The sequence below is a fragment of the Castor canadensis genome, chromosome 15, assembly GCF_047511655.1.
Source record: "Castor canadensis chromosome 15, mCasCan1.hap1v2, whole genome shotgun sequence".
In the NCBI taxonomy this organism is placed as follows: domain Eukaryota; kingdom Metazoa; phylum Chordata; class Mammalia; order Rodentia; family Castoridae; genus Castor; species Castor canadensis.
In genome coordinates, this window is record NC_133400.1 from 32,799,745 (window position 1) to 32,818,821 (window position 19,077).

At 38.4% G+C, this 19,077-nt stretch overlaps 1 protein-coding gene across 2 annotated transcripts in view; it reads left to right on the forward strand.

Moving 5' to 3' along the window:
- Positions 1–19,077, forward strand: part of Tox3 (TOX high mobility group box family member 3) — a 105,371-nt gene that overhangs the window by 78,739 nt on the left and 7,555 nt on the right. For both annotated transcript variants that reach the window (XM_020187218.2, XM_020187217.2), the window contains exons 4-6: positions 7,963–8,232; positions 12,317–12,544; positions 14,091–14,171. In XM_020187218.2, coding sequence (XP_020042807.2) covers positions 7,963–8,232; positions 12,317–12,544; positions 14,091–14,171 — 579 coding nt within the window. The remainder of the gene's footprint in view (positions 1–7,962; positions 8,233–12,316; positions 12,545–14,090; positions 14,172–19,077) is intronic.

A 19,077-nucleotide genomic window follows, 5' to 3' on the forward strand; every position in this document is an offset into this window, starting at 1 on the left:
TCTTTGATATCTAAGAAACAGACAGTAAAATAATTGTCTCTAGTCTGATATTTTGTATGCCCCCCAAAAGAGAATTTATAAAACACACTGATAATTCGCACACATTTTCTTCATGCATTATGTTTCATGTGTAGAGGACCAACATTTTCTGTGTGATACTGCGTTGGATTTAGTTGTGATAGCACACTTTTATAGGAAATGCCATGCTGGTGCTACAGTAACAGCAGATGTAGTATTAGGACATTGAAAAAGATGGAAGTGAAGGTAGTATATTTGAGTGTGGAAGAATCTGGACCTGTGAAGACAAGAGAAAGACAGGGAAAAAGTCCATAGAAGATACTCATGCAGCAAAGGACATTATAAGCTCTTAAAACATTCATAAGACTCTTAACTGACAGATAACATTTGTAATCAGAAAAATGGGTGTTTATCAAAGTAATGTGTCTAAATTACTAGACTTATTTTACAGGTTTTTATTTTTCACAAAATTGGCATGGCTCTAATTTCAACATCAAATTATTTTTTTCTTTACAAAATGACTTTCATGCCATCCTATACTTAAAAAAAAAAATCTTACATTAGAAGGAATGGCAGACTTTCAATTAATACATTGTTTTTAGCAATGTTGCTTAATATGTTACAGATAAAACAGTTATTTCATGGGTCATTAATGTGTTTAATGCGTGGAACATTCTATTAAAACAAGACCTTATTATTATTGTGAACGTGTTCATTGCTGTTGTCAATAGAGGCTCGGTGGCTAAATTCCACAGGATGATTACCACATGGCCATTGGGAACCAACAATTTCTCAGACAAATTGAATGATCACTTTAGTTGTGCTATTTTGAGTCAAGTAATTACCAAAAAATGTTTTTCTGATAACTTGACAATAGAAAAGGCAACTTACGTAAACAAAAACCTCACTTTGGGTGGAAAAAGCCCTAACTGTACAAAGTCTAAATTGTAAAATTGAAACCCCACTAACCTCCAGAAAATATTAACTGAGCACCTACTAGGTACATGTAGTGTTCTTAATAGTTAGAAACTGATTATACTGTTTGTGAAATTGTTCTCTTGATTACCAGTGCCTCCTCCATGTAATACAAAGACTCAAGATTCTGAGTATTGCTTCAAAGGTGCTTGTCATGAAAAGACAGCTTTAATTTAGCTATTACTATATCTTGGCAACTTTCTGATGAAAATGCCAGATCAGACACTTTTACTGCTGCCTTTCTTTGTAGAGCAGCTAGCCTTATACCATACAAAGCTTAAAATAAATATTCTTTATTCTTGGCCTGAAAATACTATTGATCTGGCTCATATGGGTGGCTGTCTTTAAGGTCAAACTCAGAATCACTTGTTAAAGTAGGAGTATGTTCCAAACTTCTACCAAACCCAATTAGTCATTGTGCAGTACGACACATACTGTTTGATTTATAATTTTTTAAGAGAAGTGCCATTTGAAAGTTGTGCTCTTGGTTTATTTCTCTGTGTCTTCTTTTTCGTATTTGTCATTTGTAGTTGAGTATTGGCAGTGCTCATCCAGGGACAGAAAAGACACAATATGCATCATTCAGATTCCCTAAAAAACTTCACATGATGGCACAAATAGTTTTAGAGGGGTGAAAGTTACTTAATAGCACAACCCCAGTTCTGTTATTTATAGCACTGGTCATCCTTTGAAATGGTCTCCTTAGCTTGTTTACCACCTGTCCCTCCCTACCAGAATGTAAGCTCCAGGGTGGCAGCAGCCCGGCCTGTTTGTTCTGCTGCTTCCTGTCCTCCCTTGCCACTGGCTGCCATACACCAGCCTCTCAATACCTACTTCATTTGTTCAATATGTGAGTGGATGAAAGGACACCAAAGGAATGTTTGTTATCAAAGCATACCTTGACTGCTAAATTAAACAAGCAGGAAGGGAGCTTAAAGTATAAACAGCTGTAGAGGTGGGGCTCATCTTAAAATTTTAATTTAGAATTAAAGAAACTAAGTATGGAGCTGACTTTATAAAACAAAGAGTTCCAGGATCCATGAATAAAATACCATTAAGTGTTGATAATAAACTTGAAATTTTTATTTTGCTAAGAACTGTTCACTAACTTTAGGGAAAACTGTTTTCCACAAATTTTTCATGTGTAGGTATGTTTGATTTTAACCCTGAGACTTGCTATTAAGTAAAAATTACCTATTGCAGTGCAGCTATTTTGGCAAATAGAGTTGGTGGTATGTGGGTCTGTAATTATCATTGGGATGCATTTGGCTTAATTGTATTTGTTTCAGGATCTAATGGGGTTGGAAATATGGCTAAGTGTTAAGTTTGATTGATTGTCGTTAATTTGGATATAAAATGTTAACATTGCTACAGGACACAACTAAATAATTGAGCATAAAATTACTGGTCTGAATTTTATATTTATAGTCACCTTGATATTTAATACAAAGTAATTTTTATTACATATAATTATATAATTACTCCATTTCTCAAGAAATATTGATTAAAAACTGGTACAGTGAAAATATATTTAGTCATACTCGCTAATATATTTGGGTTATTTGCTTAATTGGAGTTATCCTGATATTGTGTTGTTACAGAGAATAATTCTTTGTAAGTATAATTAGAAGGTGCATTAAACACATTTGCATATGAGATTTAAAAAATCTTTTATAATCAAATCAACCTAGATGGAAGGAAGCACCATTATAATGAGTACAAATAGGTAAAATAGAATAATAATGTATAATACTTAAAGTAAAAATCAACTTAAAAGCATAGATCTTATTTTTGCAAAAGAGCAACAACAAAGAAACAATTATTATTGTAATTATGTACTACTCAGTATGAAGCACCAACATGGAATGCCACATGCTCTCGGCTGAATGAGTGAGTGGGAATATTTAACTATGGAGAGGAGGCAGGGATTCTTGGTTCAGAAACTGAGAGCAAACTGTCCATTCCCCTTTCCCTCCTTCCAAAAAGGCATCTTTTTATGACACACAGACATGGCAATATAGCGCAGTGATTTACACAGTAAGGAAGATTTTCACCTTTCAGTTTCCCTTCAGTTTTGATTATGTCAAGGAGAAAGCCTTGGTTTGGAGCTAATACGTCTTTCACACCTCTCTCTCTTTTTTTTTAAATAAGAGAAAGCAGAATTTAGGCCCAGAGCCTTTGGCAGGACCCAGTATTTACACAGACTGTGACAATATTACTTCCTTCTCAGGGTATTCATTTGACATTCCATTTGTCAGGAGTAATTCTAGTTTTTCATTTATGTTAGTAATCTAAGGTTTCCTTTTTAACATAAAATTATCCAGATTTTTACAATTTACTCAAATGATTAATGCGTAATATTGCACTGGGTTTTGGGCAATTTAAGAAAATAAGGGACTGCTACCAGAAATATCTATTCATTGGTTTCCTGTTAAAAAAAAAACAAAAACAAAGGAAAAAGAGAGACCCTTTGATCAGGAAGAGAGAGGAGCAAGCCTTAGTTGAGCACACCCTTGCCCCACAGCAAAACATACACAGACCATAAGGCATTGCTGGGCACCACATGGATTATTGTGCTTACAGGCAATAGACAGAAGGCAGTGCCTTCCTGTTAGTGAGGGAGATTCTTGAGGACCACGGCCATGACCTTCTGTGACTGTAAAAATTAATGCTTGGGTTCTCTTTGATGAGATGTGAGCCTACACATTATACTTAAACTAAATCAAAATGTTCACAATTTATTTAGACCATAAGGAATGGTCAATTAATATTTATTGGAATGAATAACCTTCTTAGTGGACGGGCATCATGCCTTTAAGCATTTGGTACCACCTTCTACTCTGTGAATATATTCCAGACTTCCTAAAATAGGCTGAAAAACCTGTCATTTTATGCTGTTACTCGCTTTGCTAGCCTCGTAGTCACCCTCGTTTTTCCTGGCTCATTGTTACTGACCTTTCATTTGCTTACCCACGGCATGCTTCCGCAAGCTCAAAGCCTTGGCACATGGTTGCCTCTGCTTGGGATTCTCTGCCCTCTTTCTTGGTTCAGTTAGCTCCCACCTCCCTTTCTGTTTTAGCTCATTGGGTCCTTCATCAGGGGAATATCCTTTCATTTCTGCACCTTGCGTATTCTGGCCCATTCCTCTCTCTAATCCTATCCCATCTCTCTTCACCTGGCCTACCTAACTTCCAGCTCTGCTGGCTTCCTTCCCATTGTTCAAGCAAAGCAGGTTGTCTCCCACCTCAGACACCACACATGCTGTTCCCTCCACCTGCAACATGCTCCCCCTGGTTTCTTGGTTGGCTTTTCCTCATCCTTCAGTACCATCTCAAAGGTCACCTTTTCTGAGAGGACTTTCTTACTGTCCTAATCAAATGCACCCATCCTACCCTTAATAACTTTGTTGGAAAGTTTACCCTGTTTATTTTCTTCATGATGTTTATCATAATCTGAGTCTTGTTTTTGCGTGTGCTTTTTTTTTTTAGTGATAGAACATCGGCTTTGGACATTTTCCACCAATCCCACTCTAATCCCCGACTGTCCCCTTCCAAATACATGATGTCCATACTATTTGTCTAATACAGTAGTTCTCATCAAGGGAGATTTTGACATTTGCCAGTGTCAGGGGACATTAGTTGTCACTACTTGATGGAGGAGGAGAGCTACTGACACCTAGAAGGTCAAGCCAGAGATGCTATAGCACGCAGGATGCTCCTCCCACAACAAAGAGTTTTCCAGACCAAAATGTCAGTGCTGCTGAAGCTTAGATATTCTTGTCTAAGATCATCAAATAAGCAACAGAGAGAAAAAGTTCTTTTCAAAAGCTGAGCATTTAGGAGATGATACAAGTAAACACTACATGTAAAATATAATTATGGCTCTGTGGGTGGAGCTTAGTGGTTAGCTCTTGATACTTGCTTTGCGTGAGTAAGGCCTTGGCTCAATTCCAATACCACAAAAAAAATAAAATTAAATAAGTTGAAAAAGTTACCAGATTCAAATCTTATTCTTATTTTATTGTTGGATATATGGCAGCCTCTTGTAATCCACTTGTTAGTTGCTTTGCCTTTAAGTGATCATGGGTAAGTCTTTCATGACCTAATTTTAGTGAATGTTAGTGATTTACTAGCTAGCTAGCTCTGTGGCCTACAAAATCACTCTTGTCTGTGTAAGAATTGGTATACTAATAGTAATAGTAATAATCTAATCCAGAAGGGATTAAATTAGAAAAATATAAGTTAAGTTTCTCACAAATCCTGGCAAAAGCATAAACACTGTACCAAAGTACAGTGAACTTTGGCTGTCCTTCAGAAGAACTCAGGCAGCCAGCTCCAGCATCAAGGCATAAATGGCAAGTGGGATTCAGGAAGAGCTGGTGAAGCCGTGAGGACCTGGCTGTTGGCCTTCTGTTGGGTGATGAGATCCATCTGAAGTACTATAGCTGTGGATGAGTCAATCAAGCATCTTTCTTTGCTCATTTTCACAGGCCTTGGAGCAAGAAGAGCCAAGTAAGTCCCCTGTTAATGAGAAATCAGCATAAATCAGAATATCATAATTCATGGCCATGCCAGTTAACTAATTTACTATTTCTCAGTGAGAATTAAAATACTTAATTTAAATGTATTGTGGAAGTTGCTTGTTGATATTTTAAAACATCCAGATTTAAATAGCCTGAAAAGACTTAGAAAGCATCCTAAATAACGTATATGGAAACTAAAATTAGAAAGTACGTAGTCTAATTGCCTGTCATTGGGGCTGGAAGTGATTGTAAATGAACAATGGTCAAATTTCAGACAAACATGGAAGAGTAGACAGACAACTCAGAGTTTCTAGGAAAAATGGGTACTTTTTTTGGGTGGACTACCAATAAAAAAAATAGGACAAACTGTTAACATACAGTCCACTTTCTTGAGACAAGTCTACAGAAATACACCTACCAGTAAAATATAATATTTTAGGAACAACGGAAGGGAACATTGCCAGTGAGACACAGAATAGTGGGATTTCCTGATATGTGTGACATTTTTCTCCAGAATTCTATAGTAATTAATAATTCTGAAATTATTAGGAGGTAGAAAATGTCTGTACTTAATATTAAACTCTAACAATTAGCTAGACTATTTTAGCCATTTGTATTATATTCTGTTTAGTTTTTTCTGACTCAGGTTCTTTAGTTATTGTTTTGTATTTCAGTCATAGTTTATCAAAACAGCATATATATATATATGTATATATATATATATGTTTAGATATACTTTTTAATAAAAAGGAACTGTGTTCTGTAATTATTCTCCAGCTTGTTCTTTTGTTTACTCTATCTTGGATGTCACTTTAGGTTAGTGGTTCTCGGGTGGAAATGATTTTGCCCTCCAGAGGCAATGTCTAGACTTTATTATCATGACGGAGCTGCTCTCAGCTCTACTGGGTAGAGGCCAAGGAGAAGGCTGCAGAGGCACAAGCAACACACAGGATAAGGCCCTGTGACTGGAATTACCTGGTCCAAATGTGGTGGAAATATTCTGTACTCATGTGTGTAAATAGAAAAATGAGACCTGTTGAAACTATTCCAGGAATGGGGAGAGGGGGAAATAAAGAAGACTGATGGACGGGGTGAATTCAACTATGATATATTGTAAGAACTTTTGTAAATGTCACAGTGTACCCCCAGTTCAACAATAATATAATTAAAAAAAAAGTCAACCAAAAAAAATGTCAGTAAGGCCAAGATTAAGAAACCCTCGCCTAGGTTGATACACATAAATCTAAGTTAATATTTTGAAAAATTTCATAACACTTTGTAGTATGGTTAGGTCATAACTTTTCAACCAGTTTCCTTTAATGTAGCTTCTTACTTAGTGGCATTCATATATTTAATATTAAGAAACCAAAATGCTCCAATTTGGTTATTGACAATTCATTCTGCTTTTTCAAAGAAAAAAAAAAGACTTATCAGAAACTCTCCAAGAGGAACAGTTAAGAATTCATAGGCTTGGGTATAAAATTAGATTCTGGGTCACTGGGAGTCAAGAGAATTTGGTTTCAGTAAAATCACAGACTCATTCTAAATGGTGAGTCTTGTCTTCAGTTTTGGACTCTTTGGGATTAAAAAAGAAAAGAAAGAAAGAAGCAGCCCTATCCCTAAAGCCCTTAGTATGACTCCCTAAAACAAAGAAGGCTACTTTTGAAGTAAGTGAAATAACTTGCAGAGAAAACTAGCTCTGGTGGTCTCTACCTTCTATTTGGACATATTTTACAAAGTGCATTAGTACATTAAATCATGCTGGGTTCAACCAAAGAAAACAAAGTAAGTTTAAGTGAAAGAAATGGTATCTACCCCAAAGGATATTGAATGACTTCCAGATGCCCCTGACAATATAATTCAGAATTGCAGTGACCCTCTGGTTAACCATGAGAGCTGTACAGAAAGGATGCCCTGAAGCAAACAGATGTTGCTCCAAGAAACCAAATCTGTGCATTTCTCAAGCCCATCTTCTCTTCATGTCATGTGCGTTCCTGGAAGAATAAAGCAGAGGACTGACTCCTCTCACAGAGGTGGATGCAGGATAATGAAACCAGTGCTGTGTATGAGAGGGACACAAATCAGATGGTGTAACCCAAAGCATTGGTCTCTGCTTCGGCCCTTCCCCTGCCACTAGTTTTCTCAATAAGTAGCAAGAGTTTCAGTTTGCCTTTCCTTTTGCTCATAGTCTTTAAAAAAAAAAAAGTCATCCAAGGACAGTTCCATTATGAAAGCCTGGGCTAGGTATTTGGGTTTTGTTTCTGACCCTTCAAGTTTCTGGCCTGAGTCTTTCTATTTAAGAAATTCCCAGGGACCATCATCCTGCAATAAGCCAGACCTGCCAAAATTGCAATGAGTCCACCCTGTCTAAGGAGCTGCTAACTTTATAAGTTTGTTAGTATTTAAGAAAAGTAAGATCCCCTTTCCCATTGCTGTTGCCTTTGTAGGATCAGAGCCACACACAAGTGTCACAATACCGTCAGGATCCCTCCTTGATCATGAGGTCCATCGTCCACATGACCGATGCTGCTCGCTCTGGGATCATGCCTCCTGCCCAGCTCACTACCATCAACCAGTCTCAGCTCAGTGCTCAACTAGGCTTGAATTTGGGAGGGGCCAGTATGCCCCACACATCTCCTTCACCCCCAGCAAGCAAGTCAGCTACTCCCTCCCCTTCCAGCTCCATCAACGAAGAAGATGCTGATGAAGCCAACAGGGTAAGTTAGAATAGCCTTGGCACAGAACCTACCAGAAAATCAGAATCACCCCCTCTCATTGCTGAAAATTCTATTTGCAACATTACCTTCTTTTTCCTCATGTGTTTGAAGTATCAATTAAATTTATGATGGTTTAATTTTTTTCACTTTTATTTATTTTCAATGTAAAAGTTATTGAACAGGAAATTTGAAGACCTGGTTTCTATAGCTTGTAGAATTGAGCAAATCATTTTAACTCCTGTAGACTTACTTTTCCTAATCTGCAAAATGGAGGGTATGTACTCCCTTTCCAGAAATTCTAGACTTTCCACAAATTCTAACCCATCTCTAAGTCAGAATCCATATAAGCAACTTTCATTCAATTTATTGGCTGACCTACTGCCTCACATTTGCAAGCTATGTACTTTCAATTATGGTCATCATTTAGTAAATTCTAGTCATTTTATGTCTTTACTTTTGTTGTGGGAAAATATTTTTTAATGTGCATGGATTTAGATGCCTAGTTATGCCTAGAATGGATAATTTTAGTGAAAAAGAATACTGTAATAGTACACAATTGCTCATTATTCTTTGATGAATTCTGTGTTTTGCACCTACCCTGTGTTTGGCCTTTTACTTGGCTACTTGGTTCTAGTGATATAAAGATTAATAAGGCTGGGGGTAGGGTGTAGCTTAGTAGAGTACTTGCCTAGCATGCGCAAGGCCCTGGGTTCAATGCCCAGTGTTGGGAGGAAAAAAAAAAGATTTATAAGAGAATTACTGCTCAAGGGACTCCCCACTAGGGATGAATAGCAATGTTTAAAACTAGCTCCAGATGTGATTAGTGGTCTAATTGATGGATCTGGTGTGCTGAGCTTATAATCGATTCTGCTTGGGAGAGTGATTTGAGGAAGACTTTATTGAGAAGGTTGTATTTGAATTAGGTCTGAGAGGATACATAAAAGTTTGTGAGGCAGAAGAGAGAGGCCAGCATTCTAATACAGGGAACAATGAGAAGCAGTGGAAAATACATGTCAATTTATGGCTGTCATGAAGTTTGATATGGGGGAGGAAAGAAATGGAAGAAAGCAATGGCTTAAATGCTTTTATTCTGTGGGTAGTTGAGAGCTGATTAATTATTTGCACAGAGGAATGGCATAAGCAAATTGATGCTTTAGGAAGGTAACTTTGACTTTATATAGACTGCATTACAAAGGGAGGGACCAGAGAAAAGGGAGTCAGTTAGAAGCTGCTTTTGTTATGTTTTCTTTCATCAGAGGAAGGAATGGGCAGAAGGTATCAGATTAATGAGACATTTAAGAAGGAGAAACATTAAAATGTGGTGATGCACCAGAATTTAAAGAAGAGATTGAGTTGGGTTTCAGTTTGAGAGCCAGTATGGATATCAGTAATGAGAAGATCAACTCTGAAAGAGATGAATGTTTCCACACACACAGGGAGGATGAGTTTGGCATGTAATGGTTGAATTTGAGATGTTTACATTTGAGTCTAGAGTTCAGTTCATTGAAAATGGAACTATAGGTTTAGGGACTATTGGCACAGAAATGTGAAGACGTGGATTCTTTGCAAGTGTAAGAAGCAAGTCAAGGGCAGAAAGTATTTTAAGTAGCAAATGGAAGAAGTGGAGCCAGAGAAGACTGTAAGGAACAGTGGAGGGAGGGTAAAGTGGACATTGCAGAAAGCAAAGGGATTTCAAGATGAAGGTTTTTGGTCTTGATGGGCTAAAGATGTGCTAAAGCATTATCTTTAGCACAGCAGTAAACAGAATTGATGGATGCAGGATTGGTAATGCACAAGGACTTTACTGTGGTGAGTTGAGAAACATTAAAGAAACTCAAGGAATGTTAAGACATGGCCAGGTATCAGCTGACCATTGCACATTCAAATGGAGTCCTTTCACTCCACTCACATGTCCTTGGATCCAACTTAGCTCTGAATCAAACCAAGACCATCACATCGAAGGAGAGTCTTCTACATGACTCCTTGCTCATTTCATTTTAAGTGAGGGTCAATATTTCAAGTGAAGACAAAGAATCCAGTTTTTTACTTTTTAAACAACTTAGCTGAAAAGGAAAATGAAAATTATGGTAAAGCTATTTCTCCAGCTTTCCTAACCCATTTAAATTAACTATTCAAAAGTTTCTTTAAGAGAATTAGTTCTGAGTTTTATTTAAACTTGTGGGACTCTTCATTTCTGATTTATTCTTAAAAAGGCATGATGGTTAAGGCAAATCATGGTTTTCCAAGAGAGGCATCAAAGGTTGTTGACTTTTGAATATTTGTTTTCAGAGAATGAAATTCTTCTCCTTTCTTGGAAAAAGTTGCATGGGAAATTGCCATTGGTGAGAATACTTTTGAATGACTTTTCTTTTTTTTTTTGGTGGTACCAGGGCTTGAACTCATGGCCTCCTGCTTGCTATGTAGGTACTTTACCACTTGAGCCATGTTCCCAGTCCTGTGAGGGTACTTTTGACACTAACAGTGTCAGAGTTTTTTTCCAGGAAAAGACTATAGTTGCTTGACTCAGTTAGAAAAATATGTGTGTGTGAGTATTTTTTTTTCCTTGCTGCTAAAAGTAATTTTTCATTGAAGGAAAACTTAGCTACAATTAAAACTATAACTAAAAGCCATCCAGTTACCTTGCAAGCACAGATTCATTAAGCAGAGTTAAACAAATCACATATATTCTGAGAATTTAGGAAAAAAAGACTGAGGTCTACAGAATTATTGAATTAATTCTGTGAGTTATGGAAACCAGCCTTTTGGAGAGGTGAGATAAGCCTTGACCTATCTGTATCAAGTGTAGATGTTATCCCTCAAAGAATATAAATCTAGAAGTTTTTGTAATACTCTGAAGGTTTTTAGCTATCTGAAAAAGTTACTTATTAGCTTCCTTCCTAGAAACCTTAGTAATTGGATTAATTTCCTAATAACTTTCATTCAGAAAGTAATAATACTTAGGAATATTTGAATTTGTACTCAAGGCCATTAAAAGCCAATCTGTTAGTAATTTGAATCTTATCTCCATTGATCTTGCCTGAGTCTGGCCCTTAAAACAGATTTTGTTAAACACTTCAGAATTCTTGATGAAATTAACTCCAAAATTATCTTCAATGTTGTCATATTATAATTTAGGGGGAAAAAAATAAGGTTGAAAATCATTTCCCTTCTCGGATAAGGATGTCATGTGATCACTAAAAGCAGATGATGGTAGCAAGTGAATATGAAGTGTAGTACTATGTACATTTGGTGATTTACACCTGCCTTATGTCTTTGGTTCTAATTTCAGAGTTATTCTGAATATTTGTGGCAGTGTTCTTGTGGACAAGGGCTACCATATACAATAAATAGCTTCTGTTTAGTCTTCTTTTAGTCTTGGTGATTGTAAGTATCAACTAAGTTTTTTTTTTTTTGAACAGAGTTTCAGTCTTATGAAGAGTATCAATTTCTTTTCTATCTCCAGTTAAAGTGTTTTTGACATTTTTGTTTTTCTTGTTATTCTGTTTTTAGAAAGTCATTGTTATTTAAAAATAAATAAATAAAGCTGCCCTTTCCTTTATTGTGCCAGTGTGGCAATTATAGCTGATTTCTATTTGAGTTTCTAGAGACTTATTAGCAAAGTAACACTGTTGTAAATTTTTTTTTAAATCAGCCTTAAAAACATCATTCAGGCCTCATGCCTTGGGGCTTCACTTAAAATATTTGACTATGATCAACGTCCTAAATATTATTTGGTTTTACTTCTAACCCTCTGAAAATGTGCATGCATGTGTAATGTCGCATATATATATATAGCACTGTCTGGTACAGAGTGTTCTGTTTTTCATTACTCATAATTGCTGTTTAGAGCATATGTTGTGAATGTATTGAAGATACTTCTGGGTCTCATTAATCAATGTTCTAAATGCTAATCTCTGCTGTCCAGTTAACTCTAAGCAAATTTGCTCCTCCCCCGCTTTTGGTGGTGATTCATCTGTTGATGATGTTTAACAAAACCTTCAAAGAGCAGTTGTGGATCTGAGTAAGTCTTGCTGCAGTCTCTGCAAGTACATTACAGGCAGTGAATTTTCTCCCTGCTTTGCAGGCCATTGGAGAGAAAAGAACGGCTCCAGATTCTGGCAAGAAGCCCAAGACTCCAAAGAAAAAGAAAAAGAAAGATCCCAATGAACCGCAGAAGCCAGTATCAGCATATGCCCTGTTTTTCAGAGACACACAGGCTGCAATTAAAGGTCAAAACCCCAATGCAACCTTTGGAGAGGTCTCAAAAATTGTAGCATCTATGTGGGACAGCCTTGGAGAGGAACAAAAGCAGGTGAGACAAATATCTATTGTGGCCATGCATTAATTTAGCAAACTATTCCTAATACCTTTTCTAGTGCATAAACTCCTTTAATATGAATGTCTCTTATGAAAGTCTAAGCTATGGAATTAAAACACATACACAAATGAATCCAAACAGCTCTCTAGTTATATCAATTTCTCGTTCAGTTTAAGGGTGCATGTTCACAATTCATTCACAGGAGGGTTGGAAGAAATCCAGGCAGTAGCCTGCAAGCATAAACTTTTGATGATAATCTTTTTATTTTAAATAATGTGGAATTTTTTTCCTTTGTTCAAAAAGCGCCCTACAAAGGGATTAGGTCCATCCTGCTTGCTTTTCCATTGATCATCTTTCTGAACCCTTGTGCTATCCTGGTGGGTTTCCAAACTTTGAAGCTGCCTCTGCATGTCTCATTATTGTCCCTGGGCATTTGAAATTTTATCCCAAGTTCATTTTAAAGCTAGGCAGTGTGAGAGGTATTCAGAGATTAGCCATGCTGGTGGGAGATACTTCCTTAGAGGCCTACTTTCCTCTTCTTCCCCTCCAAACTCCTCCACACAAATGAAGAGAAGAATGGGTTCCTTGGGGGCTGGTCCTCCCCTGCTCCTTGCATGAAACTCCAATTACCATTAATAGGAGGTAACTTTTACATATCCACAGAATAGCCCCGTATTAGTGATAAAATAGAATAATTGTTTCAGGATAGAAGAGTGGGAAACCCTTGATTTTTCTTTACAAATCGTGAACTCATTGCTGGTAGCTTGTTTCCTTGGGATGGTGCAACTATTGAATTTTCCTGTTTTGCTTGCCATGAGTTTATTATGTACACAGCAGACTGATTTTCTGTCACCAAGTGGAATTCTAAGGAACTGGCAAACTGGTGCACTGAACTTTTACACTCCAGTTGCTCTTTGGTCTAACACCCCACCATCAGAGAACATTTATGAAAAAGAATCCTAAGTCATGTTTAATATACTGGGATTTATTTATGTAATCTATTGTTCCCCTCATGGAAATCTCACCTCTTTTATTGTTCCGAATTTTTTTTTTTCTCCAAAAGAAACCCAAGTTTGAAAGGCCTCCATCTTTTCACATCTGTCTTCCTCTGTACCTATTGTCATTTGTTTGTTTTTAATCCTCTGATTTGGTGCAGTTTAGGGATATATGTAAGCAAAAGAAGACACTGATGGAGAAACCCATTCCTTCCCTACTAGAATTTAATCCATTTGTGGCAAAGCCCATTCTTGCTGCCTTATTTATTGCCTTAGCATGAGGCCTTTGGCTGTGGCTCTCAAGGTATCTCTAGAAACCCAAGATCTTTCTCTCATTTGTGAGAGTAAACATTCAAATCTTGCTCCAGTGTGGGCGGCAGGGTTTTGTTTTAATATCTCTCTGCGTGTGTGTGTAACATTTAAAAATTAAAGCCAGGGAGACCAACTTTTTAGGTGAGTTATGTTTATGTGACCAAATTTGTGCAACAGTTTTATAGCTGAGAATTTATAAGCTACAGGTGGTGCTAATTGTGATCTTTTAATAGGTATATAAACGGAAAACAGAAGCTGCCAAAAAAGAATACCTGAAGGCCCTGGCTGCATACAGGGCCAGCCTCGTTTCTAAGGTAAACCTGTGTGCACTGTGGAAAGCAACCCTCAAGCATTGAACACCTAACTGCAGCTCCCCTAAGAGCCGATGAGAAAGCAACTCAAATTTGTTTCTGTTAGAGGTTACCCAGATGACGACATGAACAATAGGAGTTAATTTAAGTTGCCGGATCTAAATTGTTGCTAAAAGATTCACTGATTTTTATATATATGTATGTAGGTATCTAGGTGGATTTTAAATATATCTTATTCTTTCTTTTTGTCAAGATGTGGATCTGTGTTAATGTCCTCTATGTAAAACCTAGAGGTTGCTGGATGTAGTGGGGTACACTTGTAATCCCAGCCCTCAAGAGGCTGAGGCTGAGGCAGAAGGATCAAAAGCTTGAGGCTAGCCTAAAAAACTAACCAAAAAAGGGAGGTGTGTTTGTCAGGCATTTTCAGACATCATATCATACATTATCCAATGGTTACATTATCAAGTAGGCAGTGGTGCATTTTTTATCAAACTTGCACATCACATAAATAAACATCATGATTATTTAAAATAAAGTTATGCCCAAAGTACTCAGACAAAAAGTGAATGCAATGTATTATACATAGAATGCACTACAGACTCTGATGTATTATAAAATACACTAATTTCCAAAGCAAATGCTGCTCCAGATGACTTTTCCTTGATCCAAAAGGAGTGTGAGCCATTTTATGGTTACTATTGTTACTATTGTTAGGATGCTGCTCACAAAGAAATCTCATGAGAAAAGTCTCATGTCCAAGAGCAAAGTTCAGTGGCAGGCTCGAACTGCCAGGATGGCCGGGGAAAGATGGCGCAGCCCAGACGCTGGGTGAGGCGTGGCATTTATAGAAGGGGTGGGTTAAGGAGGTTAGCACATGCGTGGTAGTCTCTGGTAGGGGTGGGGCTGTCTTAGAGCACGGGAATTTCTGTTAAGGGTGGGGCTGTCCTTGGGAGTTTCTCAAGTGAGGTCTGAGGATAAAATGGCTGCCAATTTACAAATGGTGACATTATTGTTCTATCATTCCCCCATTTTTTCTTTAATGATGGGGGTCGGGGCTGAGGATCGGGAATTGGGGTGAAGCATCAGCCTCTTAGCTGATTCCTGCTGGCAGGGGTTGCTGTATGGGGTAAGATCCTCAGACTACAACTGGTTATGATACAAGGGAGGAAACTTAAAAATAGGAGAGCAAGAAACATAGGCATTAGGATGGGTATTGGCCAGAAGAACTACTGTGAAATGTTGTTCCCTAGACAATTTCAAGGGTCTTCCAATTCCCTTCTCCATTTTTCTAACTGTTCCTTGAGAGGTGCCACCACTGGGGGATCCCATTGAGCTTGACAGCAGTGGGTGTCGTGAGAATGACCAGATGGTCCACCGAAGTCCCAATGGAGAAGGTAGAAGATCCTTTAGGAGAACAAGATCCCCTGGTTTAACAGAAATTGTTATAGGGTGGGGCAGAATCTGATCTGTATGTTTTTTGAGAAGTTCCTTGAGAAGGTTAAGATAAGGTAGGTAGTCAGCCAGAGGAGCAGAGTCTGTTGGAGGCAAGTTTTCTAAGAGGAATGGGTGGCCATACATTATTTAAGACCCAAATAAGGAATATCAGAAGGAGCATAAAAAGGTGTCTGCTAAAGGACTGCATACCTAGGGATCTAAATTCTGCAAAATCCTGTAACTCCCAAGAAAGCTCTAAGCTGCCTTATGGTATGGGGGGGAGAGGGAAATTAAAGATTGGGTCAATGCACTCATGACTCAGGGAGTGAGTCTGTCCCTTTAAGGCCACACCTAGGTAGGTGACCTGTGGGAGGCAGGGGCTGTCAGGATTTAAGTTAAGTGTAACACTCTTGGATAAAAGAGAGCTCTAGCTCATTTTTAATATAACTTTACCTTTTTAACTTTGTAAATGTTTGTACCATATTTAGATAAAGTATAGACATAACACAAGGTGGTAATTTAAGACACATAAGCAAATATGTAAATGAACTCTGATTTAGTAGTACTTAAAGCTTGACAAGATCAGCAGAAAACACAATTTCTTTGATCAAATCTTTTTCTGTAATAGTTTTTTGTAGATGTTACTCAGAGCAGAACAATATTAAGATAACCTTGTTACTTTATAGACCTAGAGAATTTGATTTTGGTTTGACATGACCCTAAAAATCTTTTAGACAACTCTTAGATTATAGTCAACTTTAACTTTATCACACATCAAAGCTTTTTATTATACACTTTTAAAACTTACTCAGACCTTCATACAACATACTAAACCCTTTGATGGCTTGTCCTTATCCCTCCTATTTGAAACAATCTTTAGGACAAACTCTTCTATACAAAATCCTTTCTCATCCAAAAACATTCCTTTTTCCTTTAACTTCTCAAAAAATGCATTCACTACCTATCTGTATCCTTTCCAGTTGTTTACTTTGTAACTTGTATTTTAAAATTAACTTTTATAAGAATTTTAGATTTATTATAGAGGCTGAAGCAACTAAGTAGTAGCCCTTGTTGTTTTAAGGAATTTATGATAGACATAAGGCCTCATTGTCCCTCAGGCTTGAGGGGATATTGTTTTGGGTGTGGAAACTGTGAGGGATTTTTGAGTTTTATTTGAATAGGGAGGGCCATCCTAGCTCGCCCTACACTCATCTCATCAGTCCACACTGTGGAATCTATTTGTTCTTGAGGGAGGGGGCAGCAGAGATAGCTGCCTGGGGGGAAGAGAATTTGAGCTTTTAGTTGAGATAGTAAATCCCATCCCAGCAGAGTCACTGGAGCTTCAGAAACTATGAGGAAAGAATGACAGAAAAGGAGGTCTCCCCAAGATCAGGCTAGAGGCCGGGTAAATTAGCACTTTAGGGGATGACCAGATTTGCCCTGAACGATAACTTTTGTCATTGGACCAGGGACCCAGAGAGAAAGGTAAAACAGAGAAATGAGCTCCACCGTCTAACCGGAAAATGACCTTTTGTTTTTCTGCCATCACTGCTACCCCGAGGCTCCTCAACATCAATGCCAAGAAGTGGAGTGTGGACAGGGGGCCAGGACCCATCAATCCATAGGAGGTGGCACCTCATCTAGAAGTGGGGGCACTTAGACCTCCAGTGGTTACCTTTGCAGAGAGGGCAGGGTCCCGGTTGAGGGTGGGGCTGTCTCCTGTGCTGTCCCCTCTTTTGAGCATCCTCTGCAGAAGTGCCCCGCCTATCCACTGTGGTAGCAAGTTCAGAATGCAGGTGGGGCCCTCTCTGAGAGCAGCAATGAGGCCATGGTGTCTCTTATCTTCTTCTCTCCTGTTAGTAACATTCCAGACATACAGACATAGCTATAAATACAGACATGGCTAGGTGTATTACTTGGTTCAGTGACTTTTCTCCATCAGCCACAGACTGAGTTTTTTACAAATATCTGAGACTGACTGTGTTAAAAATTTATCTTTGAGGAGAACCTCTCTCATCTGTGACTCTGGGTCCCTTGTGGTATGCTTTTTGATAGCATCCTTAAGATGCTGCAGAAAGGTAAGGGGATTTTCTTCAGAGCGTTGCTATAAAGAAAAGTTGTTATTTCACATTGACACCTGATACTCTGGAGAGCAGGTCTCTGAACCATTCTGGGCCTCAGTTTCTTCACTTGAAGAATGAGGGATCTGTTCTAGGTTAAACTGCTTCGTTCCAGTATGAGATGGCTGAAGTGACATTAATGCCACTTATCTTCCTTACCATTTTTTTTTTTTTTGATTTAGCAATGCTGGGGAATTGAACCCAGGGCCTTGCACATGCTGGGCAGACATTCTCCCACTGAGCTACGCCCTTATCCCCAAATACTTTTTTCCTCTTTCCTTTGGCTGTACTGGGGCTTGAACCCAGGACTTTATACCTGCAAAGTGGCACTCTACTGTTTGAGCCATATCATCAGCCCCCTTTTGGTGTGGATCTGTCTAAGGGACTGCCTGTGCCCCTGTAGGTAGGCACATTTATTTCCTCATTTCTAGGTGCCACTAGTATTGGGGCTCATTGTAAATGATAATCATTTCCAACCTGAGTGGCCTGGGCCAGAACCCATTGTCTTTCTAATGAGATAAGAATCTAGTCTAATAGAAGTACAATATCCTTTTATGTCACTTGAAAGGTTTGGATCACAGAGATAAAGGCTTGAATGTATTTGTCTGGGCATCAGTATAGCTGTCCAGATGTTTTTTAATTTCCCTTAGATCTGATAGCTGGAAGGGGACACAGACTCGCCCTCTTCCTACCATTGCCTGTTGAAGGCGGAAGCACCCATTAGGAGGTTCTGAATATTGGGATGGCTTAGAAGGTAGGGCAGAGGGTGCAGCAGTAGGGGTGGGAGCCTTGTCATTGATAAGGGGCTTTTCTGGTCCTCCTTTCCATGTTTATCCTGTGGCTTACAAAGAATGGCCAGCATTTGAGTATCTAAATAGCAATTGTGGAGCCAATTCGAAATGAAAGAAAATTTGTATAGGGGACCTCAGTTCACTTTTTTCCCTTTTACAGAAAAGGTCTAACTGGAGTATGGTATTGTAATTTAAGGAACCCTGTGAAGGCCACTTCTCTTGGTCACCCAAGGCATACTGAGGCCAGGCCTGAGTACAAAGCTTTTAACATCTACCAGCCAGAAGACTGGAAGGTGCAGGTCCCATCTAGAAAGAACAAAATGCTAGGATCCTGCCTTTAAGCTAACAGTAGGCAGCCTCTTTAATAAAGGCTACTTTTTTAACAAAGGAATAAATCATCCATAGAGTTAGAGAAGGGCATTCAGAGGGCATCCTGGGCCAATAACAGTACCATACTGTCCATTTTGCGATTTTTGGGACCATAACCTTGGGCTAACAATTAGCTCACCGGGGCTGGATCCGGTGCCCTGAGGTGTGAGGTGGGGCTAGGAGCAGGGCATGCTC